General features: G+C 38.5%; 2 protein-coding genes across 2 annotated transcripts; both read left to right on the top strand.

Annotated features, from left to right (window-relative positions):
* The first annotated feature begins 337 nt into the window (after window positions 1-337).
* Window positions 338-23,928, top strand: LOC122669550 (protein POLLEN DEFECTIVE IN GUIDANCE 1-like). Its single transcript, XM_043866334.1, has 11 exons — window positions 338-1,059; window positions 1,976-2,127; window positions 2,500-2,603; window positions 17,021-17,109; window positions 17,280-17,353; window positions 17,443-17,593; window positions 18,090-18,257; window positions 21,328-21,425; window positions 21,554-21,676; window positions 23,319-23,387; window positions 23,479-23,928. The coding sequence occupies exons 1-11, from the start codon at window positions 408-410 to the stop codon at window positions 23,677-23,679; spliced, it is 1,881 nt and encodes a 626-aa protein (XP_043722269.1). The 5' UTR covers window positions 338-407; the 3' UTR covers window positions 23,680-23,928.
* Window positions 23,929-25,907: 1,979 nt separating this feature from the next.
* LOC122668629 (probable methyltransferase At1g29790) lies at window positions 25,908-27,168 on the top strand. The gene has a single exon (XM_043865167.1). The coding sequence runs from the start codon at window positions 25,908-25,910 to the stop codon at window positions 27,123-27,125; it is 1,218 nt and encodes a 405-aa protein (XP_043721102.1). The 3' UTR covers window positions 27,126-27,168.
* Window positions 27,169-27,976: the final 808 nt, after the last annotated feature.

Raw genomic sequence — 27,976 nt, 5'->3', positions numbered from 1 at the left:
TTGACACATTGGCCTGTAATAAGCATACGCATACTAATTAATTCCCTAATTCAGTCGTCGTTTACTACGTAAAACAGTTGTGGGGTCCGGTAATGACGTAATGTGGGCCCCAAATTCCTTTTTTATCCTTCGGACTCTTCGAGAGAAAGTGGCGGTTGAGTTTTAACTTTTGGTGGTAAGCCGTAAGCCGCGTAAGCGTAAGCGGAAGCTCTTGCGTGTCTTGGTTAATATCTCTCTCTCTCTCTCTCTCTCTCTCTCTCTCTCACTCGCCACTGTATAGATCGATAAAACCCATGAATTGAAATTGAATTCATAGGGTTTCTTTGTCCTTTTCTTCATTTTATTTGATTCTCCAGATTCATTCATTCACTTATTCTTACTGAGTGCTCTCTCTCGAGATCGATCCAATGGGATTGAGATATGGCGGGAGAAAGCTCTCTTTCGATATTCTCAGCGACGATGGTTTTGCTGACGAAGAAATTCCATTGTACAGATCGAATTCAGATCCACTTGGTCAAAATGGCACAGATGGAGATCTTCTCTCTCCCGGAGATAAGCCGAATCGTCGGAAGCGGAAGAACAAGGGCTGGAAAAAGAAGAAGAAGATTTCGTCTTCCATAGAGGAGGACCCGATCACCGATAAGGCTGTTGATTCGGTGTTTGATAATCAGGAACCGTTTTACTATGATAATGGTTCTTGTACGAATGAATTGGTATCGGAATTCCAGAGTTGCCTGATCCAAACTGTTATCTGTGAGGAGGTGACAGTCACGGAAGACAACGTTGCGACTGTTCGAACTGTGCATCAGGTTTCAGAGCCTGATTTTCAGGGCTTTCATGGAGACCGGAATCCGTTTGTGGAATTGAGACAGAGGAACGTGACCGTGAAAGGGGGTGGTGGGTGTGATAAGCCGGTATTGCAGAGCGACGAGCCTGTGAAGGAGGAGAGCAGTGCAGGAACGAATTCGTCAGCTCAAAAGAATAATGGAAGTGTAATCCCCAAATTAGAAACCGCGCAATCGCTGGACTGGAAGCAATTCATGTCAGAAGATCCGAAAAGTGAGTTTAACCCAGCCAAGTCCTTGATTTTTCTTTTTTTCCTTATATATTTACATTCCATATATCATATAGCATATTCATAGTTTGACCATGTTTTCCTACATAATGTGGTTTTCAAAATCTCCTGGAATCCTTTTAAGAATTGAAATAAAATTGCGAAACATTGCACTAACAGTCAAGTCAATGAAGCAATGGACATAACGAACTTCATTTACCTGTTCATTGCCATTTAATTTTGCAATTATCGAGTGGAGATATTAGGTTTCGGTTACTGGTCCACGACCTATTAACTTCACAATGGCTGTAATACCAGGGGACAGCATTGTGACTCTACTGAGAGTCTAGTCTAACTAGCATGTTACTTTCCTGGCTAAGCTCAGATGGTGGTCTTTTTTTTTTTTTTTTTTTTTTGGATTGATTTTTTGTTCTTCATTGTCTAAACACGGTAATTTGTAGTTTTGCACTAAATTCTGTACCTTAAGTTAGCCAGAGTATTTCTTTCAGTATACATGTACAAAATACTTCTTCAGGATGTGGCATGCGTGTGATGGGCCTTCTCTCAATGTGCGGTTACAGAAGACATCTACATTTTACTTTCAGAAACAAATCTTCGGTGCAGTTTGTGTTGGCCATTAGTAATCTTAACCATGCTTTTTTCATCAAGCTATTATTCAGTGACATTGTGTACTACTGCAATTGCATTGATCACAAAAGGAAACAAACAACTACTCAGCCTCATCCCAACTAAATGTGGTCGGCTGATCACAAAAGGAAACATGGATGATTAACAAATTTGTGACATTTACATGTTTCATAGGAGTTGGTGTTGGTTACTATGTCATTAAGCTCTAATTTTTTTTTTCTGGGTTTTCCTGAGCCCTGATTATACAAGTTATGTTTATGTGATTGCTGCCAGATCTTTCTTGTGTGGAAAAGTCACCTGTGAAATATTTCTTGGAAGTAATGAATAGTGGAAATTCTCTAAGGAACACAACAGTTATAGGAAACGAGAAAGAACGGGAGAGAGTCTACGATACTATCTTCCACTTGCCATGGAGATGTGAACTGGTAATCCCTGCTCATTCTTTGTAATCTTTATAGATGGCCAGTGAGTGTTGAAAAGTGCCCGTGTTCATCATGGCTCATAAGCTGCCTTGACACTGCTGAAACAAAGATGGTTCAGTTTCTTTGTGTTTGGGTAGGGACTTATACCTTATTATTTTAGTTAATAAGGCCTAAAAATGCTCTTACATTGAGGATAGGGTTACCCCATGCGATCTACTCAAAAGGCAGTATATCTTCTGTATAGGGCCTACATTGATACCATATTTTGGTTGAGTTGTCATGACGGTTCTTTTCTTTCTATCTTTTTCCCCCTAGTCCTGATATCATTCCATTTTGATATGATGGAGTTCTCAGATATTAACCACTTTGTTGCAGCTTATTAATGTTGGGTTCCTTGTCTGTTTCGACTCATTTCTTTCATTGCTAACTATAATGCCAGCAAGGGTTGTGACGACATTCTGGAGATTTCTCAATACTAGGTGAGATGTCTACTTTTAGTAGAAGTTAGCTGCTGTAATGAAAGTAAATGTGTCAAGTTTTTCTAGGTATCCAAGTATCATAAAAAAAAAAAAAGGTGTCTAGTTTATCTAGCTGTCAATTGCTCGAAATGTTTCTTAAGTGGGTGTATTTGGTCTTCCTGATGTCTACTTGTATGAGTTGCAATGTGACTTTGCAACATGTAAAGGGCATATAAGTGGACATATTTAAAAAGGGCCTCCTCATCAAATGAATGGGCCAATTTTTTTTGCATCAAACTTGATATTCTAACATGCTTTGTACATCTCATCTCACATATTGCTTCCAATTTTTAATGTGGTGAATGTCTGATATTTTAGTTCTTTAGGGTATACCATATTTATCATTATTTTCTCCATCAATAAATGAACTGTTAATCATTTAAAGAAAATGTATGCTGCAAAAAACATGACCAGCAGACCAGGCATTTATGCTGACAAGAAAATGTGCAATGTGGTCTACAATCAGCTAGTGTACGAATCCCGCAAGCACCCGTGGACTAAAGCTGATCTACGAGCTCCGTCACGCTAGCGCATGCTGGGGCATATGGCCCTGACCTCATTGTCTTCATGTTCATTCTCTCTCTCTCCGGCCAGCCTCTATACCGTAGTCATGTCTTGAAGGTTTACTCAAACCTTGCAATCCTCAATCAGATCATTAAATGGGAGTTTCTCTTTGCGATTAGGTGCTGAAATACAATATCCGAGGACGTTTCTTGTGCTATGGAATCATGCAATGGAAATTGAGCCAGTCGATGAAGCACCTGTATCTAGAAAAAGAGTGATAGGTTCTTTCTTGGACTTATATGTTCAGCGTTAAGGGTAGATCGAGATTCTTGGATTTTATCTCTTCATCATCAAGGGTAGATCAAGAAGTTGTCAACTTCGTGCTCACATGAGTTCTCCAAGAAGCTGTTATTGCTACATTTATCCTTATTTTCTACACTTCAATGTTAGATGATTTCTAGGAGCTAAGAATAGCGAGTTTTTCAATTTGATTCTCATAAAGTAGTACCATGCGAGTAGGAGTCTGAGTACCTGAAATCAATATTACTTTTAATCATTACTTAGGATGCAAGTGAAGGCTTTTAGGGATTACTCTTAGGTTGATAGGCTTTTTCCTTACAAGAAGGGCAGACGGAATGGTGTGTAAGGACTGCAAGGTTATCCCTTGGGGAGAGCTTAATCACCCAACATAGACTGATGGTCTTAGATATGTACCTAAGTGCACAGAAGCATAGGAAGAGGGAACCTATGTACCCTAAGATAAGGTGGTGGAGATTAAAAGGAGAGGCTCTAAGGACATTTATTGGTATTATGGTCAGACAAATAACATGGAACTTTGAGGAAGACACAGCGATGTGGAACGAGATGATGACCTATGTTAAGAGAGCTGTCAAGGATGTGCTAAGGGAAGCGAAAGGCAAGGTTCGAAAACTCGGGTCTCGGAGCCATCTCGGCCCAGCCCAAAACCGAGTCGAGCCGAGATCTTGGCGAGTTTGTGTAATTTTTTTTTTCCGACTCGGAAGCCCATCTCGGTGGGTTGTAGACCTCTTTTGGGTCTGAAAGTTGGTATACAGCCTATTTTAGGCCATTTAAACACAATGACATTATCAGATTTTGCAAAAACAAAGTCCAAATAGGACTTTTACATCGGACCCTAAGTTGGTAGGCGATGACGTACTAAAATACCATACTATATACATTAATGACATAATTTAGTAATAGAAAGCTAGCAAAACATTCAATTAATAGTAAAACAACTTAGTAAGCATTACAAATGTTAAAGTGAATAAGTGATACATCAAATTGCTTAAGTTTAACAATGTTACAAGTTACAACTATCATCACATAAAATGAGATTGAATCATATATTCATTCCCCACTTGTCCCACATAGTCTTCCCATGACATATTGTTGCTCCACTGTTGCATATAGTTCTCCATAGCATTCATATAAGAGTTGTCATCCACATATAACAAGGCCCCTATCCTAGGGTATAGCTGTTGCACAGTGGCGTGAGATGGTTGCCATGAAGTGTGAGATCTACTGCTTCTGCTACTGTCATATTGAGGAATGTATGGGACTGGGAATGTGGACCCAATGCCAGACCCACTGCTTTGATAGTCATACTCATGTGTTGACTGGCCAAACTAACCATAGGCACTATATTTAGAACCGGTGCTCTCCTGGCCATAATCATAGTGATGATGAGGTTGAGATGAATGCCACGATAGATGCTCACTACCAGTATCCATACTCATGTTTCCAAAACTTGTTAGCATGGTGTTCATACTCGTGTCATCATGCTGAGGTTGGTTGTGTTTGCGACCCGTCCTCTTGTACGTTTTTCTGTGGCCACCATGGTTTTGATCTTGTGTAGCATGTGTAAACTAAGACTCACGTGTGAAACGCAAAGGGTCCTCCTGCGTTCCCACTTCATGCTGGTATTGCTCGCGCATCCCCTCATGACGATCATCATAATAACCACCACTTTGTATGCCACCACCACTACCACCACCACCACCACCACCAGCAGCAGCAGCAAGGTCATCACTATCACCATCACCATCATCATCATCATCAGGAGTAGTTCCTGTTGTAGCCTCAAAAGGTCTCGGTGACTCTGAATGTGCACACCCCTCTTGCGACATATAGTCGTGAATATCTGTACCGGTTACGGACGCAATGGTGGAGTCGGGCCTACCTCCGGGCTCATCCATCTCTGGTGTACCACGATCCCTCACCCACTGGAATAGGGGATCCTCATCATCATCAGAGTCCTCCTGGAATATGTTGGATAGTTCGATGGGATCTTTTTCAGTGGTCTCAAATTCTTCACGTGTGTGCCTCATCCTTAGTCTCATATTATAATGCACATACACCAGCTGCTTCAGTCGTTGACTACCCAATCTGTTCCGCCTCTTTGAGTGTATCAATGCGAATGTACTCTAGTTGCGCTCGCACCCAGAGGATGAACAAGTTTGTGAGAGCACTTTGACTGCTACCTTCCTCAGGTTGGGTGAACTTGTACCATAAAGCACCCACCAGTCAGCTGCATTATAAACATAGAATATTAAGAATATGTGCATTCTAAAGGGATAAAATTATAAGTCATAAATGTAATGTCATGCCACATTGCCACCTACTGGGGTCTGACTTTTGTCTTCCCTCCACTGCAGTTTTTCGACTAAAACTTGCTGAGGCCTTTTGAAGAATTTGATCTATTTTCATTTTAAATTTCAAACATTGTTAGAGACATTAGTATTTGCTATTTAGTAATTACATTCCTTTACTTACTACCAAAGTACCAAAGTCCCATACTCTCACCTCATCATTGCAGTCAACTTGTCATGGCATTGGGTTCCAACTTCTCAATAACAGTTTGAACTGCTACCAACAAATTTGTGTCTAGCCCAAGATTATGCGAGTACTGCTACTTTGGATTCAAATAGTATGCTAATAAAGGGGAAACCACAAATATAAGTTGTTAGTGCCTTAATACTTTTGAGTTTTGAATATGTAAATGTAAAAACTCATATAAAGTTTGAAGTATGTTGAAGTGTTGAACTCACCAGCTTTATACAATGGATGATTCAAGTGATTCTCCCACCGCTCATCAATGATATTAATGTATGACCGAACACTTCGGGGTATTGCAGCTCGGACCATTTCCTTCATCTTCTCCAGGGCACCATATATGTGGGGCAAGGTAGGCTTCTTCTCCGTGTCAACCATCCTTAGTACTGCCACCACTGGCTCTAATATGGCAACAACTTTATACAAGTCCTTCCAGAATTGATCACTTGCAATGGTCTGTTGTGCTGCCTTCCCTTCCTCTGTCCTAGAACCTTGCCAACCAAACCATTGTTCACTTGCAATCATTGACCTCAGACCTATCACCTTCGTCCGAAAGCTCTTCAATGCAATGTAATTGGTGGCAAATCGAGTGACACCAAACCTCACTAAATCCCCTTTGCATTTTTCCCTCATCATGGCTAAAGCATAACCATGGTTATATACAAAGTTGGTCACTTCCCTCGCCCTATTGACCACACCAGCCACCAAAGCTTTTTTCCCCATGCCCTTCAACATTAAATCAATAGAATGGGCTACACATGGAGTCCAAAATAGGCGGATCCTCTTACTCTTCATGTTCATCAATTTCTCTCCAGCCTTCTTAAAATTAGAACCGTTATTCGTCACAATTTGGTTAACGTTCTTTGCTCCTATATCTTCCTCCACCACTTGCTTCAGTAGCTTATACAAGTATGATGCATCCTTTACATGCTTTGATGCATTAACAGACTTCAAGAATACAGTCTTCCCATTACAACTCACCATGAAATTTATAATGGATTGTCTAGTAGGTCCAGTCCAACCATCAGCCATAAGAGTAATCCCATATGTGTCCCACCTTGGCTTCAGACCCTCTATGTACTCTTTCAACTCCTCTACCTCTTGAGGCAAATATATATTATATAACTCATATGGTGTAGGCCCCTTCCATCCTGGGCCAACCCTCCCTGCAGCATCAAAGAATGCATTATAATATGGTCCTTGTGCTTCATTAGCTAGAATGCCATTGTATAGCATGAACTTACTGAAGGCTTTCCGTGCTTCCTCTTGTTTACCACCAAACACTTGCGGGATGGTTGGCTGGTAGGCATCTTGTTACCTAAAGGTAGATGGATCCTGCTAAAAAATGGGATCTGAGGAACGTGCTCGTGGTCGGGCTTGGGGCCGTGGGATATCTCTTGTGTCAGTGCTTCTCCTCCTCTCATTTTCTTACACTGGTGCAGCTGAGCCAGATCCACCAGCTCCTCTTGCTTGCTCATATGCTCTTATATTCTCAAAATGAAAACTTTGTCTACTCTCTGCCAAAGTTTGCTGGTAAATCCTCTATTCAGCCTCTGATTCGAACTCACCAGGTGTAGCCTATATTCAGTATCATCTCCTACTCCTCCACGGATCTCTACACCAGGCCTCTCTAGAACTGTCTCATCAAAAGCTATTTGTTGTCTTTCCCTCTCAGCTTTCTTTGTTCGTACTCCTCTCAAGTTTTGTGCCATTGCCAGTTTCACTTGGCTCAGAACATTTCGGCATGAGGCAACATCCTTGCTTGTACTAGACAAATGTTGCTTTAACCTAGTTGCTCTTCCAGAATTTAGAATCTTTCCACAGTAGTTACACTTTGACTTCTTTTTATCCTCAGACATCGGGACTCCATGTAGCCATGTTATATCCCCCATTGTGTAAGAAATATCTTATTTTTTACACTGTTACAAAAAAAAACATGTATTAGTAACTATTACAGACTTAAAGTAAAGTATTAAACACTTAAAGTATTGTATTCATAACTATTAAACATAATATGAAGCTACTAGAACAATCAAATACCTATTTCTTATTTATTCCCCGACTCTAGTATTTATTTATTAATTAAAAATAGTATTTATAATTTTTATTAAAAATAATTATACCTTAAAGTATAAAATATTATAACATAATGATGTATTTGACACCATTTGAAGTTGGACACTATGTACATATGTTGTACATCATTTTCCAACAAAAACAGGTATTTTTCCTTAATTTTATATATTTTAATAATATTATTATTAAAACTGAAAAAAAAAATTATTTTTTTTAATGGGTGAAAAAAAAATGACTCCATGAGGCTGTAGAGCATGCAAACTTGTCTAACATATATGAAAATCACATCCAAACAATAAGTATTTATCCTATTTTTTTCAATTTCTTTTTTGAAAAAATTCATTTTTTTTTCTAGAAATTATAATAAAAAATTTAATAACCAAAAAAAAATTCAGACTCCATCAAGTGATAGATTGGCCAAAGTTGTGTAACATAACTCAAAATCACATGAATTTACCAAGGTTTCATCAATTTTTTTTGAAAAAAATAGATTTAGGGAAAATGGGTTACCTTTCAAAAATCCTTCAAAAACTTGATCATTCGTGCAAAAGTGAGCTTCAATCTTCAGTTTGGCAGCAAAATCACCTTCCAAAGCTTTCAATCCATGGAAAAAATGAAGAGTAGAAGAGAGGATTTGAGAGAAGAAGTGAGAAGAAGTAAGAAGAGAGAGCTAAAGAGGCCTCTTGACAGAACTTGCCGAGATTAGCGAGTTCTGTCAAGATGGCTTCTTTTAATAAGTTAAATGGATAAAAAACATGGCCCGAGACCCGAAACCATGCCCCATGACCCGAGATCTCGGCGAGATTTTGAATTTTTTTTTCATTTATCTCCTATCTCACCCGAAACGATATTGAACAGAGATCTCGGCGAGAAAATGTAATTTAATCACTTGATGGGCATCTCGACTCGCTATTTCCAAAAACCGAGAATCTCGGCGAGATCTCGTGAGTTCTCGGTCCATGGCGAAAGGTAGTAGTTGGGCCCCTAAGGAGATTTAGTGGTGGAACGATGAAGTCCAAGCAGCCATTAGGACCAAGAAAGATTGTTTTAAGATATGGCAAAGGACTAAAGGAACAGAGGATAAAAAGGGATATAATGATGTCAAAAAAAGCTAGAATGATTGTGGGGTTGGCTAGGGCGAAGAAATATGAGGATTTGTATACCAACCTAAACACTAAAGAAGGGTAAAAAACTATTTATATGATACCTAAGACGAGAGAAAGGAAGAGTAGAGATTTCGATCAGGTGAGGTGCATCAAAACTGCTGATAGAAGAGTGTTGGTGAGGGATGAGGACATTGTGAAGAGATGGGATGAGTATATTTGTGACCTACTAAATAGAGATAGTTCGAGTAGAAATGACCCGGACGATTACATTCTTTAGCAAGATACCATACGTCATAGATATCTAAGAAAGATTAGTGTGGCAGAAGTTAAAGAAGCCTTAAAAAAGATGAAAACAGATAAGACTCCGGGTTCAGATGAGGTTCCAATAGAAGTGTGGAAAACCCTTGGAGGTTGTGGGGTTTGTTGGTTAACCAATCTATTCAACATGATTATGAATGCTAGGAAGATGCCAGATGAGTGGAGTAGAAGTATTGTATTCCCGATCTACAAAAATAAAGGTGATATCCAAAGTTGCAAATTATAAAAGTATATGGCTTATGAGTCACACTATGAAACTTTGGGAGAAGGTTATTGAAGCCCATTTAAGAAGAGAGACTCATATCTCGGTGAACCAATTTGGCTTTATGGTAGGTAGATCCAAGACAAAAGCTATCTACTTATTGAGGGGGCTCATGGAAAGATATAGAGATAGTAAGAAGGATCTTCATATGCTCTTTATTGACTTGGAAAAACCTTATGACCAAGTTCCTTGAGATTTAATCCGGCATGTTCTAGTGAGGAGAGGAGTTTCGAGTAAATATGTGGATGTAATTAAAGATACCGTGGTGACTAGTGTGAGATCTGTGGGAGGTTAGGGAAAGGAATTCTCAATTATGATTGGGTTACTCCAAGGATCAGACCTAAGCCCTTACCTATTTGCGCTTATCATGGACGATCTAACCAAGAACAATCAAGACGAGGTCCTGTGGTCTATGCTCTTTGCAGATGATCAAGGATCAAGAACTCAGGTTTCGATTTGGCTGAAACTGAGATTTGGTTGAAACCAACCGAAACCTGGTACTTTTTCGCATTCAAGGGCAAACCTTGGTTGGAGGGGTTTTTGTCGAAACTACCGAGTTGGAGGGGTTTCTGTTGAAACCAAGTCGAGATATGCCTTTCTTGGTCTAGATGAGGTATTATATAGGCCTAGTTCAAGGTGGTTCAACCATGTTTCGGTCGAAACATGGTCGAAACTGTTGATACCGAGTCAAAACCATGTAGTTTTTAAAATACGCCTCCATCTCGTCTCGGAAACTTGCGAAACCGAGATATCTCGGTTGTTTCGATAGGTTTCGACCGAGTTTTCTATGCATGACGTTGATATCGTTTTAGTGAATGAAACAAAAGAAGGGATTAACACCAAGTTAGAGCTTTGGAGGTTAACCTTGAAAACAAGAGGCTTTAAAATTAGTAGACCAACGACGGAGTATATGATGCGTAATTTTAGTCACTCTATGATGGATACTGATATGGTGCGAATTGAGGAAAGAGAGATACCGCAAAGTGATTATGTTAGATCGCTAGGGTCAATCATAAGTAACGAAGGTGTCATAGAGGATGATGTTTCACAGAGAATTAAGTGGATGGATGAAATGGAGAGGTGCGTCCGGAGTGCTGTGTGATCAATGTATTCCTTTAAAGCTTAAAGGAAAGTTCTATAGGACTATTGTACGACCGGCTATGATGTATGTGGCAGAATGCTGGACAGTTAAGAAGTGTCATATTTATAAGCCTATGTGTAGTAGAGATGAGGATGTTACGATGGATGTGTGGAAAAACAAGGAAGGATAAAGTACAGAATGAACGTATTAAAGCGGGCTTGGGATTCGCCCCGATCATGGACAAGCTCCAAGAGAATCGTTTAAGGTGGTATGGTCATATTCAACGGAGGCCTAGAGACACCCCAGTAACGATGAGTGATATGATTCCGATCGAAGGAGCTTAAGGAGCTAGGGGCAGGCCTAAAATGACCATAAGAGAAGTGGGGAGGAAGGACATGCATAGTCTAGGTCTTGTACCAAGTATGACCTCAGATAGAGCCTATTTGAGGGCAAGGATCCATGTAGCAGACCCCATTTAGCTGAGTTTCTCTTGACATGCTGGGTTGTGCCTTTTTCTTCCTATTTTCTTTCATCTTTCATATTGCATCTTTCATTTCTCTTCTCTTTCCCTTTTTTTTGTTTAGTTTTCCTTACTTTGTTTTGTTTGGATCCATGTAGCCGACCCCATTAAGTTGGGATAAGACTTTGTTTTTTGTTGTTGTTGTATTTGTGTTGCCTTCAAATAAAATATTTCATTGGTAGAATACAGTCATGAACAGCATGTACAAAATAAGATCATTCAAAAAGTACAAGATATACATATTTTTATGGAGCCAGATTAATTTTCCAGCAAAGACCACAACCAATTGCCGAGCTTCCTAATATTAACATTCCTTGGAAGTTAACACCGGTTCAGAGAGCCAAGTCACTGAGTGACCCAAGGAACATATCATTCTCTTGGGGATCCAGAGATGCAAACTACTTAGCGGATGCTTTAGGTTCAGAGAGAAGTTATATATTCTAGGGCCTTCTCCAACTGTGCAGTGAAAGATTAATATGGGGGAGGGGTATTGTAAGATGGAGGGATCTTTCTCCTTATCTATTTCTCATGAAGGAGGTCAAGTTTTTAGTGGCTATTATCTTTATAAAATCTTCATTATTCTAGAAAAAATTGAAATCTCTAGTGAAGCGCACACTACAACTAAACTAGCAGCCTGCGGAAAAAGGCTAGCATGCTACAACTAGCTCTTTGAAGCCAGCTAATGGTGCACCCGTACTATTCTTAAGTAAATAGAATAGTTCGAAAGCCCACAAACTGCAAATGAAAGGTGGTCTACAATCACAAAGAAAAGGCCTTACTATTACTTACTCATAGGGGAGTGTGTGTTAGCCCATATTTGGTTTAGAGTTGGAGTTGGGGCTCTCTTTGCCCTGATTTACAACCCAGCCTACCTGGGGAAAGAAACAAGTATTTCAAATAATAGACCTGTCACCATGCTTTGATTCACTATCCACACAGAAGGGACCTAAAAAAAATAATTAAAAGGGCCAAATAAAATTAAGAAAACCTATAATAAGGGTACTTCTAGGTAATATTTTAATTATTTCAAAATTATTTTTTTTTTAATGTATTTTCTCTACTTGATATTCATGTATGACATGTAAGAAATCAAAAAGTGGATTCTTTGAAGGGAAATAGAATGGACTTGAGAGACCATAACAGATTAGAGAAAGAGAAGATGAAGATCAAACATAATGGAGACTGGTCTAGTCTTATATAAAGTTTCAGAACCAGTTCAAGATAATAGGATTGCACCCAAAAGTGATCAGATTTTTAAGAGAAACTTCAGATTTGAATAAGAGATGATGCACAGCAGGGAATATCGTCGACTAACCTTTAAATAAATGGTTGAACAATTGAACAAATTCAAAACTAACTTGATGTCACACGGACAAAAAAGAGGAAATAAGATTAAAGAAGGATATGACTTGAAGATTCTCACCCTAAGCCTAGGCTAGTATCTCACCAACCAGCCGTCTCTCACCAGGAACAAAATCTCACTGCAGCTCTGTTTTTCACACAAGAATTGTATAAACTAAATTTCATTTAAATTATGATTTCAAATACTTATGGGCACCTCTTTTCATAGGGGAGGGTTGTAGACCCTCATTGGAAGTTCCTTCTAGACTTAATGGTTAATGGCCTGTACATTTCCAAGCACTTACATTGGGACTCTTTTCAAGATATTTAATGAACTTTTCATTTTCAAGGTCTTTCACCACTAACAATGAAAGTAACCTGTTGACATCCCCAGGAAAGGGTGTACCCTGTGCACGAGGCTCCCGTCACTACGGGGTCTAGGGAGGGTCATAATCTACGCAGCTTTACCCCCTCTTCGTGGAGAGGCTGTTTTCAAAGACTCAAACCCATGACCTCTTGGTCACAATGGAGCAACCTTTACTGTTGCACCAAGGTCCACCTGATGCAGATTCATCATCAAATAGGGCTTGTTTCATTGGGAATAAGTGTAGGGTTGGGATATATATATGTTGGGCCTTTGTTCCTAAGGGTTTTCTATGTATTAGGCCACTTTAGTGGGCCTGAAATAGGGGTATATAGGTTGCATACGGGATCAGCCCAATACTTAGTTTTTATTTTGTGTTTTTAATTGAACCGGTTTAAATTGGTTGCATCCAATTGGTTCAATTGGTCTAATTTAAGTGAAGTGATCCTATTGGCTAAGAGGTTCTTATATCCTATTGGCTACTAGGGAATCTTCTTTATTTTAAGTAGTTTAAGTTGTTTTAAGTCATTAGGACTCTATTTTGAGTCTATTTGGGTTTCCTAGTCAGTTTAAGTTGCCTAATAGGTTAGGGATAAGGTTAGGCCATTCCTTTTTAGTGTCTAAGTCTATTTTTGAGTCTTCTATATAAGTTTGTAAGGGAGGCCAGCATTGAAAACGGATTTGATTAATGAAAAGCTTTTGTTTGCTGCCATAGCTGCTGCTCTGCTCTGTTGAGTGAACCTTGTGAGTAATATCAAGGCTACCTTGTGGGTAATATCAAGGTGAAGGGATTGGTGGACTCCGATCGACTCCTTGCATCTTGTAGATCAGGAGGTCCTTCTTCTAGTTCTTCAAAGCTGCTACCATTGAAGATTTAATCTTTCAAGTAAGTAGTTTATTAATTCAGCATTTAACCTTCTTCTTCTGATCCTCTAACCTAAGCTCCATCTACTCCTATTATCATCCCTTCCATTAATCCATAGATCCATTAGAACCCTAAAACCCTAAATCCAATTCTGCCCTAAATTGCAGAATTTTGTAACTCATCCAAACCCCAACTTCTTTATACCAAAATAACCCCCTAGACCTGCCCATTAATACCCTATAAACCTCTTTCCTAAAATCTGCCCCTAAACCCTAGATCTTACAAACAGTCCATTTTCATAAGGCATCCTACCCAAAACCCTAGAATTCCAACCTCAACCAAATTTGATCCAACTTATACCATTAGACTCATAAAATTCTGCACATCATTACCAAATAAAACCCTAAGTCGAAACCCTAACCATAACCCTAATTCTGCCCTAATTAGCCTAAGCTGTCCCAATCTGCCAGCCTTGTTAAGAGATCCTATTACCCTGGTTCCTAGTGGGATTACTCCTACCTAGGACTAGATACAACTAACTAGTTAAATTTGTATGACCACTTATCCCTCATATGGAGCTGTCAAAATAGGCCCATTTCAATAGAAAACATAAAAGTCATAGCCCTTTATCCATATAACCTATTAGGCTACTTTAACCCATTAAACTTGGATTTGGGCTTATTCTGACATAAATACTTGTGTTGGAACCTTTCTTGATCTCCATCATCTCTTCTCGGTTGTAAGCATTCTACTCCGACGAATGTTGAAAGGACATATAATGCTCATAAAGGTTCGGGTTGATGTGCTTGAAATCATCTTCATGTCCGTGTACAATCATTCCTTGGTCGACCTTTCTACTTGACAAGGAAAGAGTGATAACGGCCTGATGTAGATCGAAGCATGAAGAAGTCCAAAGAAAAAAAAAAAAAAAGTTACTGTGCACGTGAACAGTACCTCGCAGCACTGTTCACGCGACACTGTCCACACGAATAGTAATTTTGTGGCTGATATGGACTGCTGGCTTATAGGAATTGATATTTGGTGTTATTTTTATTATTTGACACTTATTTAGTTTCCTATTTGAGTTGTAATCTTAATTGGGAATCATAGTTCTGTTAGGAATCCTAGTTAGAGTCTAGTTTCTATTTTATAGGTTTTATTAATTAGTTTCTTACTTAGATTAGGATTGGGTTGTTTTATTATAAATACATGTATGTGGCTGAACAGAAAAGAGACAGAGATTGAAGAAAAAGAGCTATTGATGAAGTTGTAAGATGCGGCAACGGTGAGATACTGTGGGTACGAAGCCCTGGGTTAGAGGATGATGGGCTGAGATAGCTGATCCTATCCCCCCTTCTATGTCCCTTTCTTCTTCTTTCCATATCCTTTATGCTCTCCTTCACATGTAAACATAAAATAGCAATAAAAAAAAAAGATTCCGTCATTTAATTTTTTTCCTTTTATTGTTTTGATCCTTCTGCAATTGAGCTCCCGCTGCTTTCCCTAGTTTGAGCTCGAGTTTGCATTATTTGGTATTAGAGTATACTATTGTCAGCCATGAAGATGGACGTGCACAACAAGAAGCTTTGTCTAAGAATGATCAAAACTCGAGGACTAGTTTTTTTCCAAGATGGGGATAGTACCAAAGAAAGAAAGAAAAGTTACTGTTCGCATGAACAGTACCTTGCAGCACTGTTCACACAACACTGTTCACGTGAGCAGTAATTTTGGGGCTGATATGGACTGCTGGCTTAGAGGAGTTGATTTTTGGTGTTATTTTTATATTAGACACTTATTTAGTTTCCTGTTTGAGTTGTAATCCTAATTGGGAATCCTAGTTAGAGTCTAGTTTCTATTTTATAGGTTTTATTAATTAGTTTCTTACTTAGATTAGGATTGGGTTGTTTCATTATAAATACATGTATGTGGCTGAAAAGAAAAGAGACAAAGATTGAAGAAAAAGAGCTATTGATGAAGCTGTGAGATGCGGCAACGGCGAGATACCGTGGATGAGGATGATGGGCTGAGATAGTAAGGCGATAGCTTGGCTTGGCCCAAAATTTTCACCTGGATGCCTAAGCAGCGCCTAGGCGATGCTTTGACAACTATGCTTTTTATAGAGAGGTTGGAGAGTTCTAGATCCTTATTGGAACATTCTCCTAGACTTAATGCCCTGTACAGTTCCAAGAACTTACGTTGGGATTCTTTCAAGATATTTAATGAACTTTTCATTTTCAAGGTCTTTCACCGCTAACAATGAAACTAACCTATTGACATCCCCTAGACTTCACAAAATTAAAGGACTAGATACAAATAACTAGTTAAATTTGTATGGCCACTTATCCCTCATAAATGGGCTGTCAAAATAGGCCCATTTCAATAGAAAAATATAAAAATTCCCAGCCCATAACCCATATAACATATTAGGCTACTTATTTAACCCATTAGACTTGGACTTGGGCTTGTTCCAGCATGAATACTTGTGCTGGAAGCCTGGAACCTCTCTTAATCTTACATCAAAATCAGTAACAATAAGGGAGAAAAAAGAAATAGATTGGAAAAAATGTCAAAGAAAAAGACAAGTGGATCAAAGAGAACACAATATGAGACATAAGAAAGAAATATCTAAATGGCTAAATCTCCTCTAGTTGGGTGTAATAGAAGGGTAAAGGAGAAAATTAGGTTGAAAAGAGAGCTAAACTTCTATCCCAAGTCCCAACTGATTGTATGTAATTTTTCCCAGCACTTCATACATCAAAACCAATAATAAAAAGGGGGGGGGGGGGGGGGGAGAAATAGATTGGAAAAAGTTTAGAAGAAAAAGACTAGTGGATCAAAGAGGACACAATATGAGACATGAGAAAGAAATATCTAAATGGCTAAATCTCGTTTAGATGGGTGTAATAGAAGGGTAAAGGAGAAAATTAGGTTGAAAAGAGAGCTAAACTTATATCCCAACTGATTGTATGTAATTTTCCCAGAACTTCATGCTTTTCTGTGTTTAAATTTTTTCACTAATGTTTCCTGTCTTTAGCATTATTATGATGGCTTGTAATATTTACAGAGTACCTGACAATGGTTGTGGCAGGCAGTTCCGGAGACCATGTGCAGCAGAGCTGTCTGATTTTAGCTGTTTGATTGTGATGGCCTTTGGAGTCACCCTTTTACAGCGGACAGGTGGGTAAATTGAATTTTTATGGATCACATTACTGCTATTTCTCCATATCCATTTTAGTAGTGTTTTGGTTCAGCATTCACCTAGATATTTTGGAGGCATGAAAATGAGATGCTTTGATTAATTTGACTTACGATAACTGATACTTTACAATTGTTGTCTATTGCTTCAGATATCAGCCTAATATATCACATGATCCGTGGTCAAGGAGCTGTCAAACTCTATGTGGTTTATAATGTGTTAGAAGTGTGAAAAATCTCAAGACTGTCAATCTTTGTATAAACTTATTGTTGATTGGAGATTTTTTTAATTGATCAAGGCAATTTTTTTTATAGATATTTGACAAACTGTGTCAAAATTTTGGTACGGACATGCTCCAAACACTATTCAGTTCAGCAGAGGGGCTTGCAAATTGTTCGCCAGAAAATATGAGATTTTGGCTCTGGAGATTCATCTGGGACCAAACATTGGCTGTTGTTGCATCTAATATCCTTCTTCTAGAGTATGATATATTTTTTTATTGTTGTGTCTAATATCCTCCTATCATATGACTTATTCACAATTGTCTCGTGACCAAGGTTTAAAGTATCCTTTTGTATCCGCCGATACGTATCTTATTTTTAAGGTACCGATATGATACCAAAAAAAATTGGTATTAGTAAATGTAAGAAAAACCGTATCCTTTATATATAATCAATTGAATGCATTTGTCTTGTCGTACTTTGTTCTCGTTTTTATACATTATATGTTTTGCATAATACATATTACTTATAGTGTTTTATGCTTCAAAACTATATTTTGCATATATCCTAAGCCTGTCCATATATTTCTTTACCATTTCCATGTGTATCGAGCGTATCTTGCATCTCTCCAATACGATACGATATGTCTCATAAAATCACCCTTCCAATACGATACGCGATACTTTAAACCTTGCTCGGGACTCATATATCTTTCTGTTCTTTTCCTTAACTAGTCATACTTGCCCACTCATTCATCTTATTAGCTCAGTCTATCACTTTATCCACATGTATTGTTGCTCACAATAATGCCATACTGGCTTTGCTGATATCAAATAATTTTGCGGAGATCAAAAGCAATGTATTCAAACGTTTTAGCAAGGACAACATTCACAGTCTGGCATGCCATGGTAAGCTTTTTCTGCCTTCCTCTTCTCATTGACGCTTTGTATTAATTCTCTTACATAATGTCCATATTCAATGCTGACTACAGTAACAAAATGCCTGAATTGATGTGGATCCTGCTCTAGCTAGCATGCTAATCAAGAAATGACCAGCAAGAATTGAATGTCTTGTGGAGGCCCACTTGGGACCATCTGCAGGATGAACTCATTGTCCATGTTCATAGGCATGTTCAATTATGTAGGCCAGCATTTTAGGTTGAATCATCGAGTTTTGTTTCAATTCTTCTCTGTAATTTTTATCTTTAGTTAGAATGGCATTGTGTAATTTCATTGTTTTTAGGATAATGTTTTCCTTCACCACGCGGTGAAGGTTCAGCCACCATCCTAGGGTTCACAAAACCCCAATAGGGTTTTAGTATGGTCCCAAAATATCCTCCCGATACCCCCCGCCCCCCCGTGTGCATCTGAAGCCGCCACGGTGAATGGGTTCCTGTCACTGTGGCTGATGGAAAACTCGGTCCTTGTTTTTATATTTATCTTTTAGTTAGAGAATGGGCATTATGTAATTTCAATTGTTTCACTTTGTGTGAGCCTGGTCTAGCTATTGACCTCAGTCATTAGCTTTCATTTGATTTACGTAATTGGAAGAGACTTATTTTCTTCCGCATAGATGGATTTGGCCATTCTAAAATTGGAAAGATAGGTTTCTTTGCAAGGGCCATATGTCAATATTTAGTCCATATGAACTATATTACCCACTCTGTATTGAACTTTTTCCATTTTATTTTAAATGTTCATCTGTTTTCAAAATTTTGCCTTTTCCAACAACTCCTTTTTCAAAGCTTTATTTTTCCATGTGGCAAATATGTGTCTAGCTGAAAGTTGCCTCATGAGGAGAGCTGACAGGGATATACTGTCCGCTAAGCTCTGATATCAGCTGAGCTGACATATGGCAGAAAAACCACGGCCCATGGAGAGAATCTATCTGCATGGGTCATTTAGAAAAACAGCTCAAGCAAGTTATTTAGTTGTGTCTAAGGTAATTCAGTTGTTGAATATATGTTAAGTAGGTAGGATGGTATACCTAAGACAGTTTCACAGTTAATGAGTATGGTTTATAAAAAGGGCAGTATATGTATGTGACTTACAATTTCTTGTGTGTTTCCCTTAATTCTCTACTGGATTTCCCTGCTCTAGAACTATCTCAAGCCTCCACTTCCAAGCCCGTACGTGTTGGCAGTTCAAGGGCCTTGTGCCCTTAGCTGCAAATGGGAGAATTCCAGCCCACTAAACCACTAAAACCTATGTGGAAAACCTTTTCTTTCCAGCTGCACCCCTCTATTCATCCTCCCAAACAAATATGGTTCTTATGGACTTTTCTACATCAATACCGCTGAACTGAAAGAAGCATTTCTAAACAATTAATGGGCACAAAGCACATAAGACTATAGTAAAACAATTTTCCTACGCTGCTGACTACCTGCTCTAGGAAGGCCCAAAAGCTGTACAGAGAGTTTCCTTGATTCTATGCTTTGTCTCACATTATTGTGCTCCATTCCTTTTTACTGATGCTCCAATGTCAGTTCTCCTTGACTAGAAAGATAATGGTTGAATGAAAAAATATTTGCTGAAATTAATCATAGATTGAAGGATCCAGCTGCTTCTGGTCCTCTCAGAAATCTAATTGCTTTCACTGAGTGGGTTTGCGAGTACTGTTTGCCATGTCATGTTTAATTCATATATATAATATCTTAAATCATGTCCTTTTGCTTTTCCAGAATCTTATTTGTCCAATCTCCAGGTGTATTTTTTTGGCCTTCCATCAGAACCATAGAACAAAGCATTGGCCTGTTAGCCCAATTAATTAAGTGTCTAGACTTAGGCATGGGCCTCAGACCTGAGGGCTTGTGTAAGTCCTCCAGTTCCAGACTGGACCTGAACAGACTTCCCAATTTTTTGTCTAACCTAACTTTTATTATATATTATTTTATTTTATTTAAGCAGGCCACCTGAACCTATCAATTATAAGTGTCTAGGTTTGGGCAAGCTTTACCTGCTCTTGATTAATAATTGGGCAGTTCAGGCCAAGCATATATCCTGAGACACAGTACCTTGACCTTCCCAATCTATTTGTGTTTGGCCCTTGAAGTCTTGAGGATCAGCAACTTAAAAATCAGAAAACTTTATTCGTGTCCATAAAGAATTTATTGATTGCTGGAGCGAAGAAAGGTATTGAGCATGGGTATATGCAATGGCCACCCATCCTAGAAAAAGGACAGTGTGCACAACAGCACAAGTATACACCCTATATGAAAATAGTCCCTTAAATACCTCACCCTATATCTCCCCCCCCCCCCCAAAAAAAAAAAAAAAAAAAGGTCCCATGTTGTTATCTGATATCGTAAAAATTAGCTGCCTTAAAATCTGAAGATTGAGAGGCCCAACAGTACAGCATGATTGTTGAGAGCCCTATTATTTCTGGCGCTCAGACTCCAGGTAACTGATTCAGGAATAAGCATTCAGTCTCATTGCTTTACCCGGCAAACTCTTGTTCAGCCAACTCCAGAAAAGAGTTAAGGTGTCATCAAACAGTTCCCCTCTCTCTTGTGAAGTGTATAATTTCCTTCCATACATGCTTTAAAAATCAGATTGGTTACATTAGTGATTAAATTAATCTAGAGTAAGCATAACTGGAGGCTTTGGATGAATGTTCTGATTTCTGACAATTAAAATCTTGTTAATTTACACTAGAATCCTTCACTGATGTTCTGGCTCCCGATTTTGGGATCCATGATCTGAACTTTTGGTTCAGTTCAGCCTGATTTATGTTTCAAATGTGAGATTGTGTTTAATTCCTTTTACCTTACATAAAAATTTAAAATAAAAATTCTTTAAGCTCAGCAGCAGATATTCGGTGAAAAAAAATGGAGTTCTTATATATTTTATGTGGAAATGGTTGATGGTTTGATGATTCTCAGCATTAAAATTTAATTTGTTACCTTTCTTGTTGTGGTTCATGCATTATTTGTTCTCTCCTTGTCACATCATATCCAGTTATTCCATTGTTTATTAACAGATTCAGTGGAGAGGTTCCACATTTCAGCGTTTCTTTTATTTGTGCTTGCTCAGAATATTCTGGAGGCTGAAGGTCCTTGGTTTGGAACTTTTATTTATGTAAGTATATCATATAATACCTGGGAACCATATGTGCTACATGTGGAAAAGAAAGTTAAGAAAGTTTTAAACTAACCAATCTTTTAAACTTACTCCCTTGCTTACATGTTATGCTTGTGACACTGCAGAATGCTCTCCTTGTTTACATATGTGAAGTGATAATAGATATCATTAAGCATTCATTTGTTGCAAAGTTCAATGAGATAAAGCCCATTGCATTCTCCGAGTTTCTGGAACAGCTTTGCAAGCAGGTTATTTTCTCACTTTGACTATCATCCTCTTTTATGTATTTTTTTATTTAAGAACTATGGTGATTGCATCGTCTTTGTGTTCTTTAGTAATAATTTTGTTTCTATCGCTATTAGCTTATGCCAAAAAAAAAAACAGGCCGTACCCAATGCACAAGGCTCCCGCATTTAGCAGGATTTTAGCTTATGCAACATGCAAGATAAAATCTTTTTGTGAACACTAGATACAGAAGTTTGTTGGATAAATGAATTAAAGACTGCACATAATATCCTCAACCTTTGTTGTGTGTGATACTAGGCCCTGCATGATAACACTTCTGTTTCTCGGCCAATATTTCTATTCCAGAAATAAGTTTTTGTATTTTTGATACTGGGATAAAATTTAGGACAAAAAAATGCATTTGGTAACGCATAGTAATTTCTATTTCTGGACCAGAAAAGAAACAGAAGCGCGTTTGTTATGCACAGTAATTTATGTGTCTGGAACTTCTATAAATCTTCAAAAATGCCATTGAATACCCAAAATTTGTTGGAGGTGGTGGTTAAATTTGCATTGGAGGTGGTGTTTTATTTTGAACATGAAATTACTGCTTTGCCTATCAAATTAACCATGTGTTCATTAAATAGAAACCCCCCCCCCCTCCTCTTCTTATTTCTCCCTTTTGTTTCTGGAACAGAGAAGGTCCAAATTAAAGCTTCTGTTTCTCTATTTCTCAGTCACTTTTTTTTGTAACTGGTTCGTTCCAGGAACAAAAAAATGAACTGGCGGTAGCGAACATATTTCTATTCTGTTTTTTGTTCTTAGGAACAAAATACAGAGAAATAGAGAAACAGAAGCGTTATCATGTAGGGTGTTATCTGAAACTTTTGGCTTTTCTGATGAGTTGACTTTGCATCCTATAAATTGGAACTTTTAAAAATGAAAACCTGAAGCCAACCTGCCATAGTAACACCAATCTGGACTTGCCCCGACTGTTGGAACAGAAAACCAGGCATAAATGAGATTAAGTTATAAAAGGAGTAGAGATATAGGTTGAGTATTGGAATCCTGTGAGAGACTGAAAACAACAGAGAAACCACCCAACTCCAACCAGAATCTGATTTAATCAACTCACTCTATTGCCATCTTAATATTTTTGGCTGTGCCATCTATAATGCAACTGATGGGTGGTTTTATTGATTTTGAGAAACCAATGAATTGTATTCAGATTGTAGGAATATATTGGTTGATCTGTCAGACCACTGGTGATATGAGTCCTATTAAATGAGTCTAAACATTGATGACATTCCTTCAACCACATTGTTAAGACTAAAGAGGAATGGAAGTGATGGTTCAGAAAATTGTGCACTTACGCAATGGTTAGATCATCTGGTTGGGCTGAAATTTTGGGGAGATAGTTTTAGCTTGACTGCTGCGATTGGATGTTCTAGATTGCTGGTAATGACCATCAGTTTTTAGATCAATCCCTTATGTTCTCAATGGCCATTCTGACAAGATAATTGGTGCTCCAAGTTCCTGTATTTGAGAATGGAAACATGGGAGTATGAAAAGCTTTCGGTAATTAGTCATACGTAGATATAGTGTTTCCATCTATAATTGTTGTTCCATGTCAGTGATGATTTATTTTTCCTGCTTTTACTCCAGACATTAAATATTGGATCCGAGGATGGGAAGAAAAATCTTAGTTTTGTCCCCTTGGCACCAGCATGTGTGGTAAGCACTTGTTTATTACTATTCTTTTTGCACAATTTAATTTATGGGTTAGGTTCAATATCTTCATAAAGAATGTTCTTTGTGGGTCCAGGTTATCCGGGTTCTTACTCCAGTATATGCAGCTCACCTTCCCTATGGTCCCCTTCCATGGAAGATGCTTTGGATCTTCATCTTGTCAGCCATTACCTACGTAATGTTGGCAAGCCTTAAGGTGATGATTGGCATGGGCCTAAGAAAGCATGCAATTTGGTATGTCAAGAGGTGCGAGAAAAGAAAACATCATCTTGATTGATTTAAAGAGGATGATAAATATGGCTAACCATACACAGATTACTTCATGACCATACACCATAAGAACATGACAGGACCTTTCAGTGCCATTAAGGCACACGGATCTGGATCATCTTTGTTGCTCGTACTATAAACCATCACTGGATTGGTGAAGTGGAAACGAATTCATGGGTAGGAGCTGCTGCTGCTGCAGCGTGTTCATGCTATGGAAGCATATGCCAGAATGTATACTCGTATCTTTTGTTCTCTCGCAATCCTCCACTACACCCCCCTTCCCTCTCCGAAGAGCACTTATATTTCCTAATGCGCGATAATGTACATAGTGAGGTCATACATTCATCTACATTTCAACTCCCATCCTTTCCCTGTCTTATGAAAAAAAAAAATGTAATTATGGAACTGGATTTGTTTCTTCCCCTGGTTATTTAGTGTAACTACCTTCAGGTTTTTCCGTTTCTGACAGGAGGGGTGGGGGATGGTAACATGTAACTCAACTCAGTCTTATCCCAACTAAATGGGGCTTACATGGATTCTTTTTCTGTACTCAGCTCTATTCACAGCAATATATGTCACTAGTCTTAGGTTATGGACGTCTTTCTTCACTTTTGCTACAGTAATTTAAGGTCTATCTGGTTCTTTTAGATTATTAAATTTTATCAAATTACCCTTCCATAACAATTTAATAAAAATCAAAGTTAGTTTATATTTAATTTTTCAATTTCTCTGGTGTCTATGCCAATGCCCTGGATTGTGTGGGTCTTTGAATGCAATAAACATGTGGGCATGAATTGGCACGAATACTCAAGATTTGTAGTTATTATTGAAGTTGAAGCATATTTTTTAACAAACCCCACCACACCCTCCCCACTCTCTTTTTCCCCCACCCCCACCTCCCCTCAAAAAAAAAAAAAAAAAAAGTTAAAAGGAATCTTGGGCTATGAGAAGTTGTTTATAAAGAAATGAAACTTTAAGGGGGGCAGAAAGCCTACTACCTTGGATCTGAATAAGTCCCTAAATCCAGACAATGGAAGTGAGATCCTATCTCAGGGAAGGCGGGTCCAGTGGAATTCTGCCATATTACTAAGTAGAATCTCCAATTCCTTGATTGGATCAAACACGCAAAAAAATCATATAAGTGTGCTCTTTTCCTATAAAGTATCTCATACAGCTCAAATATTTAACTCCTTTGACTCTCTTCAGCATCTCTATTCTCTAAAAAGAAACGCTGGGATTCTGTAGACTCTGGAGATTAACAAGAAGGGGAAAGGTAAGAGACCACCTCACATGTTCCTTTTCACAAAGTCATTTATTTGCCTTATATTTATTTTACAAAGCCATGTGAGATTGTTCTTGTGTCCCTCTTCCAAATCGCCCCTGCTGATGCTGCCAAGCACTTATTAATCAAAAAATTTCTTGAAAAGTTAGTACATTGACCAGCAATTCACCTCGTAATCTGCGCATATTTTAGACTTTGCCCCATTGGTGTAGCCTTAATTACGTGCGGACATGAATTTTATACGTTTATGGTAAACGTGTAAACATGTTGTAGCCTTAATCCATGTATCTGTAGGCTAAGGGTGCTCAAACGGAATCGAAACCGAATATTAGAACTGGAATGGACCGTTAATGATCAAATCGAATCATATTATGGAAAAATGATTCGATTTTAATTTCACAGGTTTCTTTTTCAGTTTGGTTTTGATCTGCACTGTAAGTCCTAAACTGAATAGGAACTAAAAAACCGATTAGATCGAACCGAATGTAAAAACGATTATGATTTTGTTTGATTACTATTCCATTCGATTTATCAAAATGTAAACCGCATCGGAACCAAACAGAATAATCAGAACCGCATTAGAACCGAGCCAAATAACTATAACCGGACCGATTGACACCTTACCTGGACATGGTTTTTTTTAAAAAAATTTTATAAACGTGTAGACATGGATTCACTCTTGTTATAATAGAGTGAGTCATAGACCCTTTGGCCAGGTTAACTCGTATTTAGGTTAGGGGCGCAAGAGTTTAGTCAACGGTTTACTAGGGAAATTGATTGTATGGTAATAAGACACACAATATAGGCTTTATTAGGTCTCCAAGGCTGTAACCATTTTTTAAATACACCATTCGTAGTCCATAGTCAACTAAATTAGTTCAGTTCCCACCTTCATAAACACAAAGAAAGAGGCATCACCACTTCTCATAGATCCTAAACAGAGAGAACAATCAATGGATCACTCTCCAACTAGGCCTCTCTCTCCCTCCAACAGTGCCTTCTTCCTTTTCCTTCTTGTTGGTTCCAATCTTCTCACCTTCTTCTTGTCTTCCTCTTCCACCTCTAATTGCTCTTTCACCACAGCCACCACCACCATCACCACTGCGGCGCCCACCACCACCACCGTCACTAACAACAATGATGTCGAATCAATGGATTCCGAAACCGACGAGTCCTCTTCAACCAATAACAATGACCTGCTTCCATCTGAATTCCATGCCTCCACAGATCCACAAGAGCTCCCTCTTGGATACAATCCTAATTTTGATTCTGATATCATTTATTCTCCAGTTGGTCACCCATGCACACAATTCCCTGACTTGATCAAACAATACATGTCCTATGATATGAATGGCCCTTGCCCTGATGATGAACTCTTAGCTCAAAAACTTCTCCTCAAGGGTTGTGAACCTCTCCCTCGCCGGCGATGCCGACCCGCCGCTCCTCTCAATTACGTCGAACCTTTTCCACTCCCTAAAAGCCTATGGTCCATTCCCTCAGATAACTCTGTGGTATGGACACATTATCATTGCAAAAACTACTCTTGTCTTCTCAACAGGAGTCATCAACAAAAGGGCTTTTCCGATTGCAAAGACTGTTTCGAGCTCGGCGGTCGTGAGAAGGCTCGATGGATTAAACCAGGCCATGGATTAAATTTCAACATTGATGAAGTTCTTGCAAAGAAGAAGCCTGGTACAGTGAGAATTGGACTTGACATCGGTGGTGGCACAGCCACATTTGCAGTGAGGATGAGAGAGAGAAATATAACAATTGTGACAACTTCTATGAACTTGAATGGTCCATTTAATAGTTTCATAGCAGCTAGAGGTGTTATTCCTCTGTACCTGAGTATATCACAGAGGTTGCCCTTTTTTGATAATACTCTGGATATTGTGCATTCGATGCATGTATTGAATAATTGGATTCCAGCAAAGCTTCTGCATTTCTTGTTGTTTGATATCTATAGAGTGCTTAGGCCTGGAGGGTTTTTTTGGTTGGATCATTTCTTTTGTTTGGAGCAGCAATTGGAAGAAGCTTATGTGCCTATGATTGAGACCATTGGGTTCAAGAAGGTGAAGTGGGAAACTGGGAGGAAGTTCGATCGAGGGCCTGCAATCAAGGAGATGTATCTCTCTGCCCTGTTGGAGAAACCATTGAAGAAATCTTGGTGAATTTTTGCTTTCCCCTCTTTCATACTTTTCTTTTCCTTTTTCTTTTTTTCTTTTTTTTATTTTTTTTTATTTTATTTTTTATTTTTATTTTTCACATTTGGATGAATCTCTCTGTTATTTGCACACCATACATGAAATGGTTAATGGGTATTGTAAGTTATCAATCATGTCATTGTGTTGGCTTGAATGTATGAGGTGTCGTTATGTGATTTGTTATACGCGGGTAAGAGTTATGGTATCTGTGTTTAGTTGTTATACATGGATAGGAGTTATCTTAACTATGAGTTGTAAGGTTTGCTATGCAATCATATTTAATAGCTACGATTGAATGAGAGAGGGAAGACTGAAAAATCTTAAATATTCTCTCTTGATATTATCTTGAGAAGAGGTCGACTAACTTCCTAATAGGCCAAGACATCGGGTTTTCCAACCGGGGGGGTGGGGGTGGTTGGGGAGAGACAAAAAACAAATAAAAAAACGATCAACTCGTTTGACCCTTTCTTACACTAAGTACGTGTGGTCCTAACGAATGCAAAATTTACCCCATTGAGTTCATTGGTTTGCTCAAATTACATTTGAAGATAACTCGTATTCTTCCTCATAGTTTTGTAAGTGTAAGGCCCCTCTATGTACCCCCTTCCCTCCTTAATATATATAAAACCTGCCATATATATATATACCCCCTTCCCTACTAGGCCAAGAAGTCCGCTCTTTATCTTCTATTTTATTTCCTCTGTTTCATTTTAAGCCCATGATATCTTTTTTTTAAGCATGAGATCGCTGCCTCGTTGTATAGCCTCTGCACTAGCACGGGGGCCAATGAAAATACACTTAAGGGCATCAACATAGAT

Source organism: Telopea speciosissima, chromosome 7, assembly GCF_018873765.1.
Source record: "Telopea speciosissima isolate NSW1024214 ecotype Mountain lineage chromosome 7, Tspe_v1, whole genome shotgun sequence".
Lineage (NCBI taxonomy): Eukaryota > Viridiplantae > Streptophyta > Magnoliopsida > Proteales > Proteaceae > Telopea > Telopea speciosissima.
Note: the sequence above shows the minus strand (reverse complement) of the source record. Positions and strands in the feature narration are given on the sequence as shown.